The sequence below is a fragment of the Lagenorhynchus albirostris genome, chromosome 7 (assembly GCF_949774975.1).
Source record: "Lagenorhynchus albirostris chromosome 7, mLagAlb1.1, whole genome shotgun sequence".
In the NCBI taxonomy this organism is placed as follows: Eukaryota; Metazoa; Chordata; class Mammalia; order Artiodactyla; family Delphinidae; genus Lagenorhynchus; species Lagenorhynchus albirostris.
Window position 1 is genome coordinate 99,614,427 of NC_083101.1, and position 23,261 is coordinate 99,637,687.

Consider the following 23,261-nt stretch of genomic DNA (forward strand, 5'->3'; position numbering starts at 1 on the left):
TGCGCCGCCCACAGCCCTGCTGCTCCCTGGGCCCCTGACCCTGTGCTGACACCCGGCTGAGCGCAGTGGCTGGGAGATTTCGTAGCTGCATAGCGGCTGCGCGGGAGGCGAGAACTCCTCACCTTGGGGGTCGAGGATGTGCAGTTTTGGTGGTGAAGGAGAAGGAATGAAGTTGAGGGGATAGGGAACACGTGCACCAAACCCTCCATAAATTCCCTAATGGTTCCAAAGCACCCCTTTGGCCACGGGATGGCAGGAGGGCCCAGCAGGCCCAGGCGCAGTCGCTGTCTATTGCTGCCTGCGAAGGGCCCGCCACTGAGTTGCGGCAGCAGCCTGCCGAACCACAGTCTCTGAGCCACCACGACGACCTCCCCTGCTCTCTACCCTCCCCCTCGCCTTCCACAGGGCTGTCCCCATTGCTGACTGCCGGCGCCCTGCAGTCAAGGGTTGCCTGTTTGCCGACCCCGAGCGCTGTCACCTCCCAGAGAGGCAGCAGATCCCGGGGGCGGCTATGTTCCCCGAGGCCTGTTTTCGGAGCGCGCGCGGCCGGGCCGCGGGAGAGGGAAAGGAGAGGAGGGGGGCGTGGGGGAGCGACCCCGGATCACACCGGCTCAGCGTGGGAGGAGTCCCTCCTCGTTGGCCGTGTGGGCGCGGTGGATCCCGCGTTCCTCGCTGGGGAGTCGGGGTTGGGGGAACATGCATTTCTCAGGGGGAGTGGGAGTATTGACAAGGAGGAGGAGAGGATCCCCGGGCCTCACTCCGTGGGAGGGCCACGCGGGCCGGGGACGTGTGGGAGGAACTCCCGAGCTGCACATCGTCGTGGGGGTGGATGACAACCTCTCTCTCCTCCCCTCCACTTCACTCGGTGGAGAACTAGGGGTGGGAGGGCCCGGCCTCCCCCGGATCTCCTCTGGTTCTTAGGAAAGGAGGGATTCCCGCCGCCGCGGGCCCCCTCTCCCCCGCCCCTGCTGCCGCTCCCGCCAGGCTACCCACACCTATACCGGGGAGGCTCTGCGCCCCTGGGCTCTCCTCCGCCCGCGCGGCGCGGGGAGGGAGCGCTCTGCAGCGGTCCCCAGCTCCGGCCGGAATCAGGGCATGCAGCGCCTCCCGCCCCCGGCTCCCTCCCAAGGGGGGGCGATTGGCCGGCCCGGGGGCGTGGGCGGCAGTGTGAGCCAGGCTGGGCGCGGGAGGGGCCCTGGCGGCTGCTGGGAGGGTCGCGGGGCGGCGGGCCAAGCCGGGAAGAGCCATACAAGGAGCGGATCCGGTGACGCGCCGGCCGCGCCCCTTCTCCTTCTCTATTTGGCTGCTGATTCCGGTCCCCGGATTTGCATATTTTGGCATCCAGTGGAAAAGGAAAGAAGAACGGAACCCGCAGCCTTTAAAGGAACCGCACAGGCTGTAGCGTCACCTAGGGAGGCGGTCTAGGGGGGCGTGAAAAATTAGCCAGCGGCTCCGGCCTCTGGCCTTGGAGCTTGGCAGCTGGGGGGAGGCGGGGAGAGGCGGGGAGCCGCGGCCACCAGAGAGCTTCGGCCGCTCGAGTCCCAGTCCTGGGCTCTCCGCGGCGCTTCCTGCTGGGAGTGCACCCGGAGGGTCTCTGCGGGTTCCGGCCCAGGACCAAGAGACGCCGCGAGGTCCGCGGCCTTTAGGCGAGCCGCAGGCCCCAGTAGTGACTGCAGTGCCCATGTTTCCCAGCGCGAGGCACAGCTCAGCCTGCGGGGGTGGCGGGGAGGAAGTGAGAGCCCTCCCGGCCGCCCAGCTCAACTCTGGAGGACCTTACCGTGATGCACCCCCCTCCCACCTGTTGAGACCTCTTCCCGGAGAGGAGGAGATTGAGGAGCTGCAAGCCCCAGTCCTGTTTGATAGGGGCCTACATGAGGAAAGGCAGAGGCAGTGGGAGCATTTCGGATCCTTGAAAGCTTCCAGGGCCCCAAAGACCATGGAGGAGTGTAGCCATTCCAGAGATGACCTGCAAACACTTTTAGGAGAGCTGGACCTGTTGCATCCAAGCAGAACAAGTAGCAGGGTTTTGCAGGCCTGCTCCAAGCCTTTATGCCTGTTGGTGAGAATGGATAGGAGTCTTTTTGGGCAAGATGTCTGCCCCCTCCTTCCTACTTGTCCATGACCTAGAACGGGAGCCTTCAATTCAAACAAGTATTCATTCAAACTTCAGTGTGATGTTGGGCAAATGTCTGAATCTCTTTCTTGGCCTCAGTTTTCTTGTCTGTAAATTGGGATAATAATAGTACCTATCCCTTTGATAATCCTCATGGAGTACTTTTGCCAGACCCCTAGCCAGCACTCAGTAAATGGCAATCATTATTGGTAAACTATATTTTCCCCAACCCTACCATGTGACTGAAAAGCCCTTTTTCCCCTTGTGTGTCTTAGGAGTGAGTGCAGTTGGTATAGGGAGTAAAAAGGGCCAGGTATGACACTGCATCCCATATCAGTGTGATCATATACAGGAAGTCCTATTTGTGTGCCGGGTACCTGCTGGGCACTATGTCATCGCAGAGATGGTGAAGGAATTGTCCCCACTGTGCGAGAGCAGAGGGCCCTCAATAGCTGGTGGTGACATAAAGTAGGAAACCAAGAAGTCACTCAGTTGCTCTTTAACACTCTGGAGCATCCTTCTAGACTTTTTATGGAGGGTGGCTATGGCTCCAAGGTGGGGTGGGGGACTCAGGTGCCCTTCCTCCCCTCCTCTGCCCTGGAAGGAGCCATGCTGGGGAAGGCCTGCCTCTACAAGCATAGGTTCTCACTGCCTGGTTGCTGGTCGGGTTGCAGCCCACACAGGCGTCCCCTGTCAACCTGGATGATGGTGGCAGATGGAGGGCAAGGTTCCGTGGCGGGTGGGGACAACCCTGGGTATACAGTAGGGGTGGGGGGTTTTGAGTGGCCCCTTGCAGACTAACAGCATTCTCCCTTCTGCTGGCCAAGTCTTGAATTCAGCATAGAAAAAAGCTTTTTTCCTTCCCTCCCTCTTTCTTTCCTCTCTCCCTCCTGAACAGGGGCTGAGGGTGAGGTCTCACTTTTACTGGTGGGCTTGGGTGAGATTACCTGAACTGCAGGCCCTGGACTTGTTGGAGAGTGAGTAGGCACTGGTTCAGGGCATCCTTACCCTGGAGATGGCGAAGGGCAGGCCCCGCCCCTCTGCAGCAGAGCCAAGCTTGCCCAGCCCCCGCTGCTTACCTCTGGGGGCAATGGGTGTGTTTGTCTTGGTGAAAGGGTAGAAAAAGGAGGGGACTTGCCCTACAAACCCACCACAGAAAAAGACCAGGTTGGTGCTCTGTCTTGCTCCGTAGTCACCTCTGCCCTCTGAACTTGAGCTCCCTTTTGCTAAAGATATCCAGTCCTTCTCTGCTGTCTTACAAGCAAGAAGCCCCCAATTAGTTCAAACTGGGGTGCTGGCGACTTAATGCATTACCCATCTCAGCGGGTATTTGCCTTTTTAACAGAAAATGCTTAGAAGAGGGTCATATATAACCTAAAGGAATTAAGCCTACCATTAAGCATGGTGCCTGGAAAATGGTAGGAACTCATATATATGCTGGTGGGCTGAGGTCTAATGGTGGGATGTGAGGCCCAGTGACAAGGAGTAGGAGTTTTGGGGTGCAGAGAGCATCTGGGGTTCCTCAAGTCACACCAAGCACCCATGTAGAGAGCCCACCCTGGTGGGATTGCTCCTGAATGATAGCTCCCTCAAGGGCTTTCAGTTGCTTTCCATTTTGGGTGTCCCACAGGAGATGGACAGGTCGTTGGTGGAATCTCTCTGGCCAGCTCTCCCTGGCATTCTAGAGGTCATTGCCATTCCTTCGGTAATGACAGACAACTCTGAGGTGAGGTGGGTTTGGCCTAGAAGCTTGCGGAAGGAACTTGACAGCCACGACAACTTTGGGGGGGGGGTGGTCCCAGTTAAGAGCATTGTTTGGGGACTGCTGGAGGCTTCGGGCTTGCCGACCTTCTGTACCCACAAAAGATTGGGGCCTGTGGAGATATATCTTCTTCATTTTTTACAACAATCCTGTGAGGAAGCTTTTAGGGCTGCCCCCCGATTGTTTTCTTTTTTAATTTTTTAAAATTTTTAAAAATTTATTTATTTATTTTTGGCTGTGTTGGGTCTTGTTGCTGCACACGGGCTTTCTCTTGCTGCGGTGAGCTGGGGCTACTCTTAGTTGCGGTGCGCGGGCTTCTCACTGCGGTGGCTTCTCTTTTTGCGGAGCAGAGGCTCTTGGTGTGCGGACTTCAGTAGATGTGGCACGAGGGCTCAGTAGTTGTGGCTCGTGGGCTCTAGAGCACAGGCTCAGTCGTTGTGGCGCACGGGCTTAGTTGCTCCGCGGCATGTGGGATCTTCCCAGACCAGGGCTTGAACCCGTGTCCCCCGCATTGGGAGGCGGACTTTTAACCACTGCGCCACTAGGGAAGCCATGTTTGTTTGTTCTAAATGAAAGATCTAAGGTGTTGGAAAGAGTCTGAGTAGTTAGTTGGAGGACCCTTGGCCAGGAAGTGGCTGAGCTGAGATTTGAACTCACGGCCTTGTGACTCCAAAGCTGCCGCTCTTAATTTCAGCCTTTGTCCCCATTCTGGCTGTTAGGGAAAAGAAAGGAGATGGCAGGTGTGGGTAAGAGGAAGGAGAGGTATAAAAACTGTGCAGAAGGCAATGAATAGAAGAAAGACTAGCTGGACCTGCTTCCCAGCACCCCTGGGACCCAGCACTCAAGGTAGGGGAGGAGCCCCTGCCCAGGGGAGGGGAGGGGGTACAGCTCACAGGGACGTCAGGGAGGAGCAGCATTTCTGCCGGGGCTCCCGGTAGGTGGAGTAGCATCTGTGCCACTCTGAGCAAAGGTCCCACTGCCCTAGGTTGTCACAGAGGTCACAGGCTCCTCGCCAAGCCAGCCACACACTTCCATTTGAAACCTCTGCTTGTGCCTACATTCCAACGAACTCATTAGAATCATGTTGAATCCAGGTGTTTTGGATTACGCTTCAAGCAATTTCAGGGAGAACCTGCTGACCAAAGGGAGAAAGTCTTGTTACAAAGTAACGTTTGCTGGCCGGTGAGGTGGAGACCCCTCCTCAGACACAAGTCCAAGGCAGTGAGTAACTGCCATGAGGGTCCAGAGGTTGAGAGTTCAGGGCTGGGCTGGGCTGGGGCAGGGAGAGAAGGCAGGTCTTAGATAGAAGGCAAGACTTGGAAAAAGTGTGCTGTACGGGTAAATGGGAAGAACAGGCCCTGGCCTGGGAATCAGGACTTCTGGGTTCCACCATTAATTATCTGTGTAACTTTGGGCCACCCTCTGGTTCCTGGGCTTCTGGTGGGGCTGGAGTGGATAACCTACCACTAAATTCCTCCCAGCTCCTTTGATCCATGAATTTTGGATTCTATTGCGGAAAAGGTTGGGAGGAGACGTGTTAGTGTTCCCAGTCAAGTTTGGGCTCCTGGGACCCTTGAGGAGGAGAAGGGATGGGTCAGGGCATGAGGGCTTGTAATGGGAACTTTGCTGTCTTAGTTCAGCGGTGCCTGGAGGGTAAGTGGAGTCATGTGCTCAGGGGGCCTGTCATGGCCCCTGGGGCCCACTGTGGGACAGCCCCTTCTCAGCTGGGAGGGATGGTGTCTCTGCAGAGAAAACTCTTGGGGGACGAGGCTTTTTGGAAAGAGGAACTTTGTCATCTGAAATGAACCAGAAAAGGTGTGAGTGTGGGGGGCCGTTGGGGAGGCAGTCAGGGGGAGCAAAGAGGGAGTGAGAGAGAGAAAAGGAGGGAGAGAGAGGTGAGAGCAGAGAGGAGAGCGGATTTGCCCCCACTGCTCCCCACGCAGCCAGCCTCCTGCTGGCTACAGGCTTCACCCATGGGACAGGTCGAGGATCCAAGAGGCTGGCAGGTTCCTCTCCTCCCTGCCCTGGAAGGAAAACCTTTGGGGAATCAGAGAGAGCTGTGGTCTCTAAATCTTGTGTCTCTTAGCTCCCAGTCTCAGGACCCTCCTCAGCCTGAAACAAGTGGGCCCTTCGCCTCGTCCACCAAGGTGAGCAGTTGGGGACCGACCTTTGGCTTCTTCTTTGCTGTTCTATGCAGTCCAAAAACCTGGAATGTGGGGAAAAGCAGTTAATGACTTTTTGGGGCCCCTAATTCGAGGTCCTCAGTGCTGTCAGCATCCTCTTTCACCAGATGGCCTAGGCAGGGCTTCCTGACTTTTGTTGTGCCATAGCTCTGCTAGAAAATGAGACTCTTTACAGCCACTGGAGTAAAGAACTAACAAACACTGCCCTTGGCCCATCCCATCACTCTGAGGGCTGAACAATACAGGCCAGCTGGAACCCAATGGAAGTCTGCCCATCAGCCTGACTGATGGCATGAGCTTTTCTGCCAGGGCTCAGGGCAGATGGGCAAAGGAGAAGGGACATGATAGATCTCTCTCTCTCCCCCCTTCTTTCTCTTTTTGCAGAATTATTTGGGCTATTCAGAATTATTTGGCCCCAAATCGTCAAGAAAGTTACTGGATGACAAGAGATGGTATCCGAGCTCCCTGGGGACAGGGACTGAGCCTCATTCCTCAGTCTTCCCAGCACTCCCACTGCCTGTCCCCAGCAGGTGCTCCATAAGAGGTTGTTGATCCAAGTGTCCACATGGGTAATTCTGAAACATGGCTGATTTGAGGAGCGCAGGATAGACTGCGACCTTCCCACTTTGTCCTTGCATTTCTACCACCCAGCGCCCACTATACAGGATGGGGGGGCCCCTTGTCCACCAAAATTCATTCCCCACTGGGGTGGAGGGGGAGGCTCCTGGGTCTGGGACTTAGCTCTCTCGTTTCAATGAGACAAACATCCAGGGCGCACTTCCTGTGGAGGGAATCAGACTTGAGGCTGGGATCCTGCGGTCTGTCAGGGAGCAGGTGATTTAAAGGGAAGTGAGGAATGAGGCTGAGGTAGAAGCCGTCACACACAAGACATGATCGGTTCTGAAAGGAAGTGCAGGCAGGAAGTTCAGAGGGGGAAGGACTTGCAAGAGGACATGTTCAGGGACAGGCGAAAGCCTGATTGGGAGGCGTGGTGTTGATCGAGGCCTTGAGGATGGGCTAAGACCCATAAGTGAGGAGGAGAGGTATGAATAGGAGAGGGAAGGGGGAGACAAGGGCAGGAGGTATTCAGTGTAAGGAGCTGTGCTTTCCCCCCTCATTTTCATGTTAAATTTATTTATTTATTTATTTTCATCTCTGAAACTACCTAGAGCCCATTAGCACTGTCCTTCCAGGACTTCTCTGGCCTGATTATGGCTTGCTTGTGGATGAGTGAGGAATCCCAGAGGGAGAGAAGGGAGATAGCACTGAGGCTGGATCTGCAAGATGCCAGCAGACATTTGGGCATCTACTAGAATGTAGGCTCCAGGAAGGCAATGGCCTGGGTCTGGACCTGCACTGCTGTATCCCCAGCTAGAACCTGGCTTGTGGAGGGGATAGTGGGTGCTCCATCAGTATTTGTGGGAGAATGAATGTGCCAGACGCTCTACCAGGTCCGGTTCGGGACGCAGGAGCAGGAAAGGGGCTAACTCCAGGTGTGAGCTCCAGGAGAAAGCAGGACTCGGGGAGTCCAAGGCAACATGGACCCCAAATTGGGGGTGGGGTAGGATTCATCAGGCATAAACTTAAGTGGTAATAGCCCCGTTAATTGAGTGGCAATGATCCTTGGCATTTTTCATCTTCAAAGCCAGGAACAAGCTGTAATTAATACTCCTGCCACCCGGGGGCAGGGTGGAGGTGGTGTGGAGAATCTTGAGCTGTTGGTGCTCAGTTGGGGAAACTGAGGCACTGGCGGAGGAAGGGCCGTTAGGAGAGTGGATGCAAAGGCCAGCAGAGCCCGGTGTCTGCAGGGGTGCCGTGAGCACTCCAGAGCGCAGCCCCCTCCCAAAGCCAGGCAGCTGGAGAGCCGAGGTCGTGAGTGGGGAGGGGGCGCCGGAGACCCGCACCGGAGCAGAGAAAGAAGTCTCAGCCGCGGGCCTGGCGACCGTGGCAGTGGGCGATCGGTTTTGCCCGTGGCTTGGCCGACGGAGAGCCTGCCGGGGCCTCGGCTCCCCGCCCTCCGGGGGCGGCGCTGGAGGGGCGCGCGGAGCAGGGGAGGGGACTCGCTAGTCCTTCGTGTCCAGTGGCCAGGCCGCGCGCGGCATACTCAGCCTGAGTCACCGTCGCCTCCGAAATGCCTCCCGGTTTCCTCATCGCCCTGAGGGAGTTTTTCATTAAGGTGATTACCCTGCCGTCATTAAGAGTCCGTAAATATCACCCAGGGACCGAGGGCGCGCAGCCGCCTCTAACTGCAGCCGGGGTCCGCAGGCCCCAGGCCGCGGGCGGCGCCGCTCCGCCTCCCCGGCCACCAGTTCGAACCATCTGCGCGGCCCCAACACCATCCTGCATCTAGCGTGACTTTTTCTCTGGACCACGATGTCCCTGAGGGCATTCTTCCTTCAGTTCAGTCGCCACCCAACCAGAAAAGGCTTTCCTCTGATAGCCCTGGTCCAGGTGACGCAGCAAACACCACTCCTAGTTTGCCGGGGTCCTACCTACCTTTTTACATTTATCTGTGTAATCCTTTGATGGATGCCTGCCTCCCATCCTCCTGCCCCAAGTTCTAGAAGGGCAAGAGCCACTTCTGATTTTGCATCGTATTCCCACGATACGGCCTCCTCTCAACCCACCCCATCCCCACCTAGCGCGAATGTCTGGGGTATCGCAGGACTCAGCATTTTTGAATTAACAAGTCCTCATGAGGCAAGAGAACTGTTTGCTGACTGCCCCTGCACCTGATCGTCTTTAACATTTGACAGTTATCACTTGTGCACCTACTGTGTGTCTGGCACTGGAAATACAGCTGTGACAAAAAGAGCCTGTGGGGAGACTCAAGACCTAATGAGGGTTCGGGGTGAGGGTGGGCAATAAGAAGATACCTACGAGGTGGTGGTAAGTGATATGAGAAAAAAGAAATGAGGATAAGGGGAGAGAGAGTGATGGGGAGTGCACGTTGAGATCCTGTTGTATGTAGTGATTCTTCCCGATCCTTGCGTTTGGAGCTAGCGTTAGTGCCACTGACTAAAGTACTGAATCAGAAGATGTGGGTCTGTGCTGTTAGTCCAGCTAATTTATTGGATGCTCTTTGAAAATTTTTATGTAAATAAGATCTTTGTCAAAAAAATTACATCACAGTTCACTAAGGAAAGTCGGGCCTCTGAAGGCAAAGTCACCTGTGACTTGGCCCCTTGCCCCTGGAACAGCCCCTCTTCCCTAGACAGGCTTTCCTGCCTGCCACCAGGTGGCCTGAGAGAAAACTCTGACAGTGCCTGAGGACTCTTCAGAGGCCTCTGGGGAAGAGGTGTCAGTGGGCCAAGGGTGACTGTGGCTGTGGCTACCCCAGCCCCGAATCCCAGAGCTGCACTGCATGTCACACAAACCCTCTCTTGGATGGGCAGGAGAGCTTTCTAGACCCCAAATGAAAGAAAAAGTTGCTGCAGTGGAAACTCGAGCTAACCTTCCCTCTTGCCCCACTTCCCTCCCGCGGTCACACTTCCGGCAGCCGCCACAGGGTATTTTGGGTTCGAAAACAAAGCGTCAGATCTATTTGAGCAACTTTTTTTTCCATCGGAGTAGAAGCCCAGGGGCCTGTGGCCACCCTGGGCTCGGCCACTTCCCCAGGGAACTGACGCGTTTCCCCTTCTCCACCGAAGACCAATTTAGCAAGTCAGACTGGCCACATTTTTAGCTTCTCCTTTCCCTGGCCTGGCAGCAGGCGAGAGCCCAGAGGTAGGGCTGCTGGGAGGAGGGTGTGTCTGAGTGCCTTCCTTGTGGACTTCAGGGGAAGGCCTCCTTCCCATCCTCTGCCAGAACCTCCTCCTCAACCCTCTCCAACACTCCCCAACTGCATGTACTGCGCACACGCGCACGCACGTACACACACACACACACACACACACACAACCTCCACCGCCGCCGCCACAAATGCACTTGCTGCATCAGGAGTCTGCAAAGTGAGAGTTGTGGGGTTAGGGCTGGTCTGGTCCTCAGTTTAATCGAAAGGACGGTGTGCCCGTGTCACTGGCAGGCCGGCGTGCTGTGGGTTGTGAATGAAGTGGGCGTGCATCCGTGGACACTGTGTGTGCATGCAAATCCGACGTTTGCCACTGCCTGGGCTGGACAACACACACCCATGCAGCTTGCGTGGATGTCTAGAAAGAGCCTGGCAGAGGTGAAACCCTGCAGTGTCTAGCGGGTGCGTACACCGTGTGATTTTGTGTGGGCTGGTGTATTTACAGTATGTGTGCAGGATGTGTATAGCAGAGGTGTGTGTAAGTGTGCGTGCACACGTTTGTATACGTGTGGACCGGCAGGGTCTGGTTCTTGGGGTATGAGGGAAGGAAGCCAGGCGAGCTCTGGACAGGGGTGACCAGCGTTCTCATGGGCGAATTCAGCTTCCTCCCCGGGGAGGTGGGGGTGAGTAGAGACCTTCTAGGTCTCTTTTGTAGCCCTTTCAATTCTTAGCACTCAGCTGAGCCTCCATCAATACTGGGGAAGGGCTGACTGGGCGCTGGCTTCACAGCCACAGCAAGGAGAGAAAGAATCTATTGCCTTTGTGGTGGCTTGAGTATACACGTCCAGCTGTGTCTATGTGTGTGTGAGTGAATGCGCAAGCGTGTGAGTATGTGAGTGTGAGCATGGGATGTCTGAGTTTGTGTGGCTGTGTGTGAGCGTGGGTGTGGGTGGAGGTGTTTGGACTCCTTTCGGGCATTACCTAGGCTCGCTTTGCTGCCCAGGCCCTAAAGGAAGCCCCCTGAGCCCACTGTCTGCTTACTTCACGAGACTGGAAATGAAAGTTGCACTAGGGCCCTGCTACACCTGCCTTTCTGACAGGCTCAGCCTCTCTCCTTTGAGCCCTCTGCTTCCTGCACAGCTGACTTATGCCAGTGGGGCAGACTCCAGCTCCTGAGGAATAAAGAGGGCGCTTCTGTGTCCTGCCCTCATTCAGGGCGGGTCAGGAGGTTCTCGAGTCATATTTCTACCTTCTGTGCCTGAGTGCCCATGTGCCCCTCCGTCCTCCCTCTGCTAGGATCCCTGAATGGTTTCTCTACCATGCCCCCAAATAACCATACAGAACTGTAGAACATTCAGCTGGAGGGGGCCTCTGAGAGCACCCATCCCAAACTATTTTATAGATGAGAAATCTGAGGCCCAGAGACGGCAGCTGACATGCCCAGGGTCACACAGCAGTGAATGGTAGCCCTGGTGCTAAAATCAGGTCTTGACTCCTGGTCAGTGGTTCTTTCAGCTACATCAGACCAGCTGGCCGTGTCCTTCTTTCCTATTTCCTACTCTTTCTGACTGTTTCTCTTCCTTTCGACTTTTCGACTGAAATATTTCCTTTTTTTCTCTCTGAAATGCCCGCTCTGTGTTAAGCGAGATGGCTTGCATTTGGTGCTACCAAGGTGGTACTCAGACCCAAGACCTCAGTCCTGGCATGGTTTTCATCTGCCCTTTCCAAAGGTTTTTCTCCTTCCTGGTCCCTCATCCCCCAAGGACTGCCAGGGACCCTGTCCCCTCCTCTCCCCAAGCCAGCCTCTTCAGCTCCTACTTCTCCTTCCAAGTACCCAGGAGGCAGATGAGAACCCTCAAGGAATTTTCTTCTTTCTCTAACCTTAGTTTCCTGGTCTCTAAAATGGAGCGAGGGTCTCTGCAGGGGAACTATGGGGATTTGTGTATGTGTGTGCATGCAGGTGTGTGTGTGTGTGTGTGTGTGTGTGTGTGTGTGTGTGTGTGTGTATGTGCACCTCTTGTGTCTCCCAGCAGCTCCCGGGGGTAATGGGAAAGTTAATTAGTGCCAGGATGAAAGGTGCTATGGGGTAATTGCAGGTAATATCAGGACAGCTGGGAGGGTGGGGCTAAAGGCCCTCAGACCTCCTGGGGGTAGTGGGCAGCCCTGAGCCCCACTCCTGAAAACAGATCAGATACCTGGAGAGGAGGGGGGGAAGGGGGCATTCTGAGTGAAGGGTCTTTGTCTTTACAGGGAAGTGCTTGTTAGTTGCTAGGGAACTGGGTTGTCTTTCCCGATCCAAGCCACCCAGTTTTTTACTGAGCTTGGGAGGGGCATGCTGGGCTGGGGCTAGAGGCTCCCTTACCAGGTGGCCCTTTCCCTGGGGCTGCTGACGCTCGGATGGGTCTCTTGGGAAGGACTCTTGTCTGGGGAGGGTGAGTGCTCCCATTACCCTCGGCCTCACTGCTTGCTCCAGCCGAGCTGGGGAGCAGAGCAGGTGAGGTGCAGGCAGGGAAGGAGAGGAAAACACACATGTACTGAACAGCCTGCCCACCAGGCACTGTGCCGGGTGCCTTCCACGCCATCTCATTTAACCGTTGCAACAGATCTTTAAAGAAGGCACTTATTTACATTTCCCTCCCATTATGCTGTTTTGTTTTTGCAGTTGAAACACAGGTCCAGAACAGTTGAGTAAGTTGCCTGAAGTCAAAGAGCTACCGAGTGGTAGAGACTCTGTGATCTTACGTGTGCGAAGTAAGAAACGTTGTGCTTTTCAAATTTTAGCACCTCTTGGGACTTCCCTGGTGGTGCAGTGGTTAAGAATCTGCCTGTCAATGCAGGGGACACGGGTTTGATCCCTGGTCCGGGAGGATCCCACATGCCGCGGAGCAACTAAGCCCCTGTGCCACAACTACTGAAGCCCGCACGCCTAGGGCCCGTGCTCTGCAACAAAGAGTAGCCCCCTGCTCGCCGCAAGTAGAGAAAGCCCGCACGCAGCAACGAAGACCCAATGCAGCCAAAAATAAATTAATTATTTAAATAAATTAAAAAAAAATTTACCACCTCGTGCATCTAGCCAGTTTTCTTCTTATCCCATGGGTGCTCAGCCCTAACGCTTGAACCCACCATCACCATCACCATCACCATCATCACCACCATCATCACCACCACCACCACCATCATCATCATCATCACCATCACTACCACCATCACCACCATCATCATCACCATCACCATCATCATCATCATCATCACCATCACTACCACCATCACCACCATCATCATCACCATCACCATCATCATCATCATCATCACCATCACTACCACCATCACCACCATCATCATCACCATCACCATCATCATCATCATCATCATCACCATCATCATCATCTTCACCATCACCACCACCATCACCACCACCACCACCATCATCACCACCACCATCATAACCACCAGCACCACCATCATCACCATCACCACCACCACCACCATCACCATCACCACCACCATCATCACCGTCACCATCACCACCACCACCATCATCATCTTCATCATCACCACCACTACCACCATCATCATCATCATCACCATCACTACCACCATCACCACCATCATCATCACCATCACCATCACCATCACCATCATCATCATCATCATCATCATCATCACCATCATCAACATCATCTTCACCATCACCACCACCACCACCATCACCACCACCACCACCATCATCATCACCATCACCACCACCATCATCACCATCACCACCACCACCACCATCATCATCACCATCACCACCACCATCATCACCATCACCATCACCACCACCACCATCATCATCTTCATCATCACCACCACCATCATCATCACTGGGAAGTCTTCCTATATATCCTTTTCCATCTCTTTTTTAGCAGTTATTACACAGGTAAGGTTCTGGGAGGGAGAGGGGATTGAGGGTGGTAAACTGTTGGGGTATTTGCCTTGAGCAGGTTGAGTTGGGTGGTAATGGCCTTGAGCTGGGCCAGGCCATTGCTGTGAGTGTCCAGGGGCTGGCCCTCCCTACAAATTGTACTTGGTCTAGAATAGCTGAAGCTGGGTTCAGGGAAGACACGTGGGGGAGACTCCCTTTAAGTTCTTTTGGAACCTCCAGCCTTCCTTCTTGGCCTACCTGGCTTCTGAATAAATAGAAGGTCTGGCCTTTATTTTATGTAACCCAGAGAGTAAAATTAGAGTACCCTCTACCTGTGAGTACTGAGAGTGGGAAGGCCAGATTCTACCATTACTAGTTACAGAACAGGGATTAGGTTCTTATCTTAAGATTAAATTATCGGAATGTCAGTTTCCTCATCTATAAGATGAGAATCATGACACCTACATTATTCGATAGTTGTGACAATCGGATGAGAGAATATGTATGAAGGCCCCGGTAGGCTGTAAAGCTGGGCAGGAAGGCACTAACTGAGATGCCACATGTCAGGCATTTGGCACAGTGCCTGGTGTGCAGATAGCACTCAACAAATGGTATGTGATAATGATGATGATGACGATAATTCTATCAATTCTCTTCATCCCTGTAAAGGGGTCACTGACACTCCCTTTCTTAGCTGCTTTGTCAGCTGTCTCGAAGCAATCTACATGCTCATTTTGTTTCTTCCTGGAGGAGGCAGCGAAAGAAAAGGGGCATGAGGCCCAAAGCCTTCTGCAGGCAGACAGCTGACTCAGGGGGGCTTCCCCAAGGTCTCCTGGCCTCCAGGCTTCCCCTCCCGGCCACTGGGAGCTCCTTCTCTGTGGCTTCCAGGGACGTCTGACAGGGCTGGCTTCAGCCTAGAGCCTGGGCTAGTTTTGTTCTTTTTTCAAGTTTGGAGGCCAGGAGGGTGGGGGTCTCTCTGGCAGCTGAACTAAAAGCCTAAAACACCAGGGGAAAAGAAAGGAAGGAGGGGGGGAAAGGGAAGGAAAGCAAGCCGATAATTTCCTCGAAGGATAAACATCCGATTTTTTTTCCTCACCCAAAATAAACATGCTGGCCACAAGGAATTAAAAGCAGAAGAGAGAAGGATGTGTCTCGATTTGGGGCTGCTCTAGGAAGCTGACCTGCTATTTATGCTGGCCTTGGGCACCGACCGGAGCTGCCAATTACACTCCGGGCCCGGTGGGGTGGGTACTGCGGGGAGAAGGGCCCAGAGAGAGGGAGGTTCACACACACTCAGAGTGTCCCTTCCAGGGCTGCCTTCCATGACACTGCAAAGGGACACTTCCTTTGCTTCTTCTTGTAGCTCTGCCGACAAGCCTGCCTGGTGGCGTAGAAGGGAGTAGGGAGTTCCTGCTGCCTGGACTGGCATCAAAGACCCTTCTATAGCATAAGAGCTTGCTGTCCATCACCTGGGTGGGGAGCTGAATCTATCGGTGTGGGGCAGTAGGGGGGCGGCTGCACCATCCAATCCTCTCCCATCACAAACTCCATCTCCCACCTCCTGGTGTTCTTCAGATGCCCGTCACTAAAATCTTCCCACTAGTCAAGAGTGTGCTGGGCTGGGCTGAGGGGTTGGCCTGGGCCCCTTGCCTTCCAGCTAATGCGGGGCATGCCTCTAGGAAGGTAATAACCCTGGGCCCAGGTGCGGCCTGCCCCTTTCATCTGGGGATCTCAGGCACTTTGCATGCATGAGTCACCCATCTTGCTGTTTTCTAGCCAAGGAGGTGGAGAGTAATTAACTCTCGGAGCGAAACTGAGCAGAGGGGCTTGTTGAGGGGGTAGGGGTGGGGCTGAGGGGACTGGAGTTGAGGGTAGGGGAGTTTAGCCTATGAATGAGACCGTAGCAGAGAGGTGCCTCTAAGGGGGTTTTGGGTGGGAAAGCCAAGAGACCTTCAGAGAACGTCCAGGGGCAGTCAGGACGCTGAAAATCCCTTCCTTGCAGACACCAAGGTGTTTCTTCACAGCTTTCTAAAAGCATAAGTCAGATGACGCCCCCTCTCCCCTCCAGTCTACTTATCATTCCACAATTCCCCAGCGCTTTCAGGGTAGAGTCCAAAACGTGAACATGGCTGCAAGGCCTGGCTTGTTCTTGTCTTTGTCTATCTGTCCAGGTGGCCATGATTTTGGCCTTTCATTGCCCCCATCAGCCACGGGGGCTTGGAGGTGTCATTTCTCCTCTTTGCCCCCTGTCCCCACTCATCATTCACCCTTACCCTACTTCTCAGCCTTGAAGTTAAACATCACTTCCTCAGGAAGAAGAGAGCTTTTGTTTTTTAAGTCAGCAGGCAGCCTTCTTTTATTTATTTTTATTATTTATTTATTTATTTTTGGCTGCCCTGGGTCTTCGTTGCTGCGTGCGGGCTTTCTCTAGTTGTGGCGAGCGGGCTTCTCATTGCTGTGGCTTCTCTTGTTGTGGAGCACAGGCTCTAGGCGCAGGGGCTTCAGTAGTTGTGGCTCGCGGGCTCTAGAGCGCAGGCTCGGTAGTTGTGGAGCAGGGGCTTAGTTGCTCAGCGGCATGTGGGATCTTCCCGGACCAGGGCTCGAACGCGTGTCCCCTGTATTGGCAGGCAGATTCTTAACCCCTGAGCCACCAGGGAAGCCCAAGAAGAGGGCTTTTTGAGCTTTACCACCCCCCACCCCCCATCACAAAGCGCGTCGCCTTTACTCCTTAGGATACTTGCCACATTTGCTGGAATTTGCTTGTGGTCATCTGATGAAGTTTGCCCTCCTGTAGTAGTCTGGAAGCTCCAAGAAGCAAGCCTCCTGTTGGGCCTGCCCTGGTCATACATGTCACCCCAGCCCCTGGCAGGAGGTCAGGCACATACCAGGTGCTGACAATGTTTGTTAAATGAATGTCAGAGCTGGAAAGGACCGTGGTGATAAACCAACCACCCCCTGCCTCTTCTTCCTCAATTTCACACCTGAGGAAGCAGAATTTTAGAGAGGATAAGTGACTTGCTCAAGGTCACACGGTGCCTCAGTGATCGTTCAGGGCTAGAGATCCCCCCCGCCCGCCTGTCCATCCTTCCCACCCCACATCCCCCCCCCACCACTTGCATTTACAGGAATGCCCCAGGCCCCAGTGCTGAACATCAATTGATTTCCTCCTCTTGGTTTTAGAAGGAGGACAGGTTTGGAAACAGAACATCCAACCATTAAGCCCTGGATGAATTTTTTTTTTTTTTATTCGGAAGAGAAAGGGTTTCATACCCGGAGTGGGCTCTATACACAGACCATGGGTGGTGAGTACTGTGCACACACCTGCAACGTGAAGCCTGAGGTCTGGCGGGCAGTTATCTCGGTTCAGGTTTGTCCTCGGGCTCACTGCTTCCTCCCGGAGTCTGGTGATGCAGCGTGTCCTGGTAATTCTGGGTCATGAACTGGGTGCTGGCTTCAGGTTCGCCCAGGTGGAAGCGGCTCAGAAATCTGTCCATATTCCAAGAGCCTGGAAGGACAAACAGACCACAGGGAAGTAGTGAGAGAGAACCGTGGACTGCAGAGCTGGAAGGGGCCTGAGAGGGAGGCCAGCTGTGGGGAGCAGAGAGAGGAGGAGGCGGCCGTGGCCATCGGTCTGAGGGGTGCTCTCTGGCTCCTGGCTGCAGGGGCAGTCTCTGGATGTTAGCAGCGTCTGGGAAGGACGCTTCCTGGAGGACAACGGGGATGGCCTTTGGTCGGTTTCTCCAGGACTTTATTTGGCAGAACTCTGCCTTCTCACTCGTACGCAGAAAGGAAATGCCCAGTCAGGTTGGCTGCCCATTTTCTCCACCCACCCCTCTTTTCCTGCAGGCTCTCCTGACTGAGGCCTGAATGCTTCTTTTCTTCATACCTGGTCAGCCCAGTTGCCGGGGCTGAGCTTGGCAGAAGCGTCTATGCCATTCTTCCAATCTCCTCCCCAGAAGCCCGGCCACCTCCCCCGGGGTCCCAGGAGACCTTGTGCGACAGGGTTCCTTCCCTGGCTGTGGCAGAGGTGAGAGGCAGGGCATAGGGCCAGGCTGCTTCTCCCTGCCCTGAAGACCTGGATCCTGGAGGGGAGCGGAGTGTGGGCGAGACATTCCCGGCCTGGACCCTGGGGAAGTCCAGTGGGTGCCCAGGTCAGAGGGGCCCTCCTCGGGGGAAGAGAACACAGGGGCATAGGGGGAGGTGCATCTTCTGGGACAAGTGTGAACAGGCCTAGCAGCAGGGCAAGGAGAGCGAGGCCCCAGGCACGGGGGAGAGGCTGAGGGAGGCGGTCAGAGGCATGTTCCCATGCTCTTGTTTCCCAAACCCTGGGCCTCAGGCACCCTCGGTGGGTGGTTGTCAGGTAAAATACAGGTTGCCCAGTTCAACTTGAATTTCAGAGGAGCAACGAATACTCTGTTAGTGTAAGTATGTCCCACATATTGCCTGGGCCATACTTATACTAGCAAATTGAATTGGACATCCTGTATTTATTTATTTATTTATCACCATCACTGCCCGCCCCCTGGGTTTTTTTCCCCTAAAATCTAGCAGCCTTCCCTGGCTGGAGGGAGTACTAGGGGTAGAGCCTGCCTGGAGTAGAGCTAGACAGTGGCTGATATAGCCTGAACCAATGGAGAACAGTAATCTCTAACACACGGAGAGCAGGAAGTGAGGCGCTGGCAGTCTAGATTCCTCCCTGAGCCGCCCCTCTACCCACCTGTGGTCCTTGGTCTACACCCACCTCCATTTTTAGCAATGAAGAAGGCAAATCCCCTCTACCTGCCACCCTCCCACACCCCCAGCTGTTTGCATTTCAAAGATGGTCTCAAGGAGAGGACAATTTTTAAACCAAAGAAACAAAACAATGATAATAATAATAATAATAATAATAGCAATAACACGGATATAGTGTTTCCTATGTGCCAGGCACAGTTCTAGGAACTCCACACATATTCACTTAATCCTCACAAGGGGAGACTATATTTATTCCTAGTGCACAGATGGGATGGTGGTGCTGAGGGTGCCTGAGGCCCAGGGTTTGGGAAACAAGACCAGGTTCCGGTGCGGAAGCTTCTCAGGGGCACGGATGGGGGAGAGGACCTCTACGGGTTCCCTCAGGTCTTATCTGGCTGTAATTGTGAATGTGGTTGTGCATTCAAATTGGGCCTTTGAGGGCCTAGAAAATAGGTGCTTTGGGAGTTCTCTTGGGGGAAGGGCTGCATGGGATGGGCTGCTGCTGGGCTGTAGGACCCAATGCTGGGGATTTTCCACTAGAATGGGATGGAGGGAGGGAGGGAGAAAGGAGGGAGCAGGTACTCGCCTGGCTGTGGCCTTTGCACCCAGGGCACCCAGCGGACTGGAAAAGAATTGTAGTAACACGACCCTGGGAAAGTGTGTGTGTGCGTGTGTGTGTGTGCGTGTGCGTGTGTGTGTGTGCATGCTTGTGTATGTGCGTGTGTGTGTGCATGCATACCAGGGAAAAGGTCATGGGTGAACTGGTGCATGGCGGGCACGGGGACAAGGGGGCCTTCCCCACGGAGCAGGGCAGGAAGGAACCTGGTGGCAGGGAGGGAATTGAAACTCATCACGAGATCAGAGCAAGTTGACGGAAAGAAATCCCCTGCACCCAGGGAGACCTTGCTCCCCTCTCCCAGCAGTCTGCTCTCTTGATTGAGCTAGGAGTGCCCGGGGGGGCCTTGCAGCTGCTTCCGGGTCCCATTTCCAACAACGCTGGGGTCCTTGGGCAACTCCGCAAACCCGCCCCATCGCTCGGGAGACGGGGCCCAAGTGCCGCCTGGCTGCTAGCCTCTGCGGCCTCCTCCCCTGGCTTGGCCGTGACTCCTTACACCTCCGTTTCCTGCCACAGAGGGCAGGAGGAACTGACCCTGTGCAAGTTCTAGAAGGAAGAGGGGTGAGTCAGGCCCTCAGGGCTGTGTGGGGAGAGACGAGGAGTTTGGAGGCTGTGGCTTTTGCGGTCGCCGCTTTCTGTGGAAAGCCCCATCCTGTACGGCACTGCCCGGGTCCCTGAGCTGCAGGGGTCTGCTGCCATGCAGGAAGAGGGCGGCGCTGCTGCCTGTGCTCGGGCCACTCCCTTTGTACCCTGGACCCACCCTGGATGGGCTCTTCCTGGGATGAGGGCAGGAGTGGTGAGTACACTTCAAAGGCCTCTGTGGCAGGAGGCCTCCGGCCACAGGGAGGAAGGAGGAGGGTGTCTCCTGAGCCAGTGGCTGGAACACAGAGGCCTGGGCTCTTCAGGGCAGGGTTACCGCATATGATGTGCAGGTGGGTCCCTGCACAACCCTAGGGGGTGCTGCTTCCATCCAGCTAAGCCATACGCAGAGGCCATTTGCTCACTTACTGCTCGGTACTGATGGGGAAGATGTTAGAGGTTAGAGATGTTGCAGACCTGGGCCCGGAGGCGGGGAGCAGGGAAAGTTAGGTCACCTCATCTAAAGCCGTGGGGAGTGGCTGTTCTGAGCCTGATCTCTACGAGACACTGGGAGGGGCTGAATGACCCCTGTCATCAACAACTGGGAGGGAGGCTTCATAGAAACTCATCCTCTGAGTTTGAGTCCTGGGGACTGCAAGGCTGGAATGTTCGGGAATGGCCCTGGGACAGCTCCTGAACAGTTCGTCTCTTCACCCCCGGCCTCCCAGATCTGTGGGGCTGGCTTACCACTGCTTGGGAGTGGCTCATCACACGGGCTGGACCACTCCCATTGGGCCTATCAGGGTTAAGACGCATCCAAGAGACTGAGAAGGGGATGCTACACCCAGTCTAGCAACCCCCAGCCACCCCAGGATTCGGGAGAGCTGGGTAGACAGCACCTGGGCTAGAACTCAGAAGCTCTGAGCTGGAGGGAAATCTCAGACCCTGGGATCCAGGCCCCCCAACACTGACAGCTGCTTCCGGGGTCTGCCAGGCATGGGGGAGGGTGGCTTTATCCAGGCGCCACTCCTGCCCTCTACGAGTTTATAATATAGGACAATTAACAATGGACTAATAAGAAACTAGGCCTTCTCAGGGTGGCCTCAGCCAGCAGCACAGCGTGCAACCCTGGCAGACGAGGTCCTAACCCAGCAGCGGTCCTGGAGTCTCTCCAGCAGTCCTGCTCTTAAGACTTCCAACAGCACAGGACAGCGTTCCCTTGTGTCCCTGCTCCCACCTGACTTGTCATCTGGTCCTCAGTGGGCCCTCAAGCGTCCCCCTCTCGCTGGGAGGGAGGCCCCCATTTGGGTGAGCTGGGAACAAGGGGTGGGTTCTAAGCCTTCGGATGGGCCCCTCAGCCTCTGCTGGGACTCACGGTGCCCGGCACCTGGCCTGGAGCCGCCCTGTCACCCCAGGCCGGGAGTTGCGTCTAACCAAGGCAGCCGGCTCTTCCCTGGCCTCTCCCTGCCCTCCCCCTGCCCTCCCCCTGTGCAGGGACACAAGTGCTTCCTGGCAGGGGACAGTGGCCCTGAAGAAAAGATAAAAACTGAACACCAGCCTAATAAGCGTCCCGCTGAGTGCCCGGCTCAGGTCTGTAATTTGTCTGACGCTTCGTGGGGCTGGCTGCGGTGATGGGAGTGCTGATGCCTTTCTGCTGAGATTAATGATGTCCTGGCGGTGGTGGGCGGGAGGCCTGAGCCTTTTATTTTTTGTGCCATTAAATGACATCCAGAGACTTCCACTCAGGAGCTGAAAAGCCCTCGTTCCATCACATCCAATTACTTCTGGAGGCTATTTGCTGAGGGGCTGATCCCGCTGGCTCGAGAGGCTTGGGGCCGAGGGGACCACTTTGACTTTGGCGGGAGTGAGGTTGCGGGGCGGGGGGATGCCAGGGGGATTTTCCGAGGTGGGGAGGGGTTACCTCCGGCTCCTCTGGAGAGGAGAACCCAGGAGAGCTGGAGAGCGGAAGTGCAATTCCTAACTATCCAGTAAGTGGATCACCCAGGCCTCCTCCCTCCGCCCTGTGGCTGGGGGCAGGGGTGGGGAAGGGAGCGAGAAGAGTGGAGACTCGAAACGGTCCATTTCGCCCCCAGTTATCAATTCCAGCATTTGGTGGTGGTGACGGCTGGCTGGAGTTGCGGGTGAAATTTGGGGATTTTCTGTGGTTTCCCGATGACCTGTGGTTTGGGCAGTTGATGTCGGGCTCGACTGGGGCATGTTCTGGAAGAGGGCTGCCTGGGGCCTGTGGAGATGGCAGGCGGTTCCTAGCCAGGGCGCCTGTCTGACAGCTGCCCCCATCTGGGCCGCTGCCAGGCCCCCAGTCCTACCCGCTCTGCCAGGTGGGTGGGGCGCTTCGGAGGCAGAAGAGGGCTGCCTGACACAAGCCCACACGGTGACTCAGTGGCTGGGCCCCGGGGGCTCCTGGGGCCTGGCCAGGTGAACCACCATGGGAGGTCACGGGGGGCGGGAGAGGGGCTGTTCGGCAGTGGGCTGCACGTGTTTGTGTCTGTGTGTGTTGTGTGCGTTTGGGTTGGGCTGGTCTCCAGGCGGGGCCCCCTTCCCTGCTGCTTGGCCTACACTGTGTCTCTCCTCACTGCCTCCAGGCCTGGTGGATTTCCTCCCAGCCTTGGTCGCTCCGCGTGCTGCCTCCTACTGTTGACGCTGCTTGGAGCTCGGCTGCCTTCATGCCCTCGGCCCGTGCTTTCAAACATTTCCCCACGGCGCCCCTTATCTCAGTCACCCACGGTGCCCCGCAGGCCTTTAGACGCCACAAGCAAGACTTCAACCCCACTGCGTGGCAAGTCTCCGCCTGTCCCTCCTCTCTGACCCCTGTGGGTGGGTGGCTCGCCCAGAAGCTGTTCAGTTCAGCTGCCTGTGGTGCTGGGGAGCAGATTCTCGCTGCCTGGTCCGGAGCCCAGGGACCCTCCTCTGCCCGCCCCTGCTCCCCCATCCCATTCTGCAAGGAGCAGTCCCTCTGCAGGTCCCCAAGGCCAGCCTATGGAGGCGAGACCGAGCCTGGCGTGGCCTGTTGGCTCCCCTGGCTCTGTGGCACGGTTCTGGGCTCACTCACAGCCTTGGAGACGCTTCTGGATTGAGTTGTGGCACGGAGGGGATTCCCCTGGCTCACCCTCGAGGAGCGTGACGCGGGCTCGTGATCCCCCTGGGCGAGGCGCTGAGGTGAGGCACGGCACAGGCCACAGCTCCCGGGACTCGTGGTCCCCATGCGGCGCTGGGCTACCGCCCTCCTCCAGGGGAGGGGTGTGTGGATGTGTCGCTGAGGCCACCCAAGGCAGCGGGACAGCTTTTCTCCCTCTCCGTCCCCACACCAGGGCCCAGAAATCTGGTGGTCGGGGTTGGGGGAGAGGGAATGTGGGTGAAACGGCTGCAAAGAGCCTTTTGCCCCCGAAAGCAGAAGGAAGTGAACCTGCTATTAACTGCAGACCCTCGGTCAGCCAAGCCACTCACTGTTCTGGGCTCCGGTCTCCTCCTTTGCCTTGGGGAACAGTGGCCGCTGTGCTGCCCACCCTACACGGTCGGGCAAGGGGCAGGTCCGGGAGGGGCAGGGCAGGCTGGCGGAGAGGCTGGGCGTGCGCGGCCCCGCTGGCTCGGCGTTGGGACAGGGAGGGTGTGGACACCG

General features: G+C 55.9%; 1 protein-coding gene across 3 annotated transcripts in view; it reads right to left on the bottom strand.

Annotated features, from left to right (window-relative positions):
• Positions 1–4,449: 4,449 nt before the first annotated feature.
• Positions 4,450–23,261, bottom strand: part of PEBP4 (phosphatidylethanolamine binding protein 4) — a 237,919-nt gene continuing 219,107 nt past the window's right edge. For 2 of the 3 annotated variants that reach the window (XM_060155658.1, XM_060155655.1), the window contains exon 7: positions 16,923–17,200. In XM_060155658.1, coding sequence (XP_060011641.1) covers positions 17,049–17,200 — 152 coding nt within the window. In that variant the 3' untranslated portion in view covers positions 16,923–17,048. Of the gene's footprint in view, positions 5,008–16,922; positions 17,201–23,261 lie in introns of those variants that run through there. The other variant, XM_060155656.1, reaches the window with a different exon arrangement.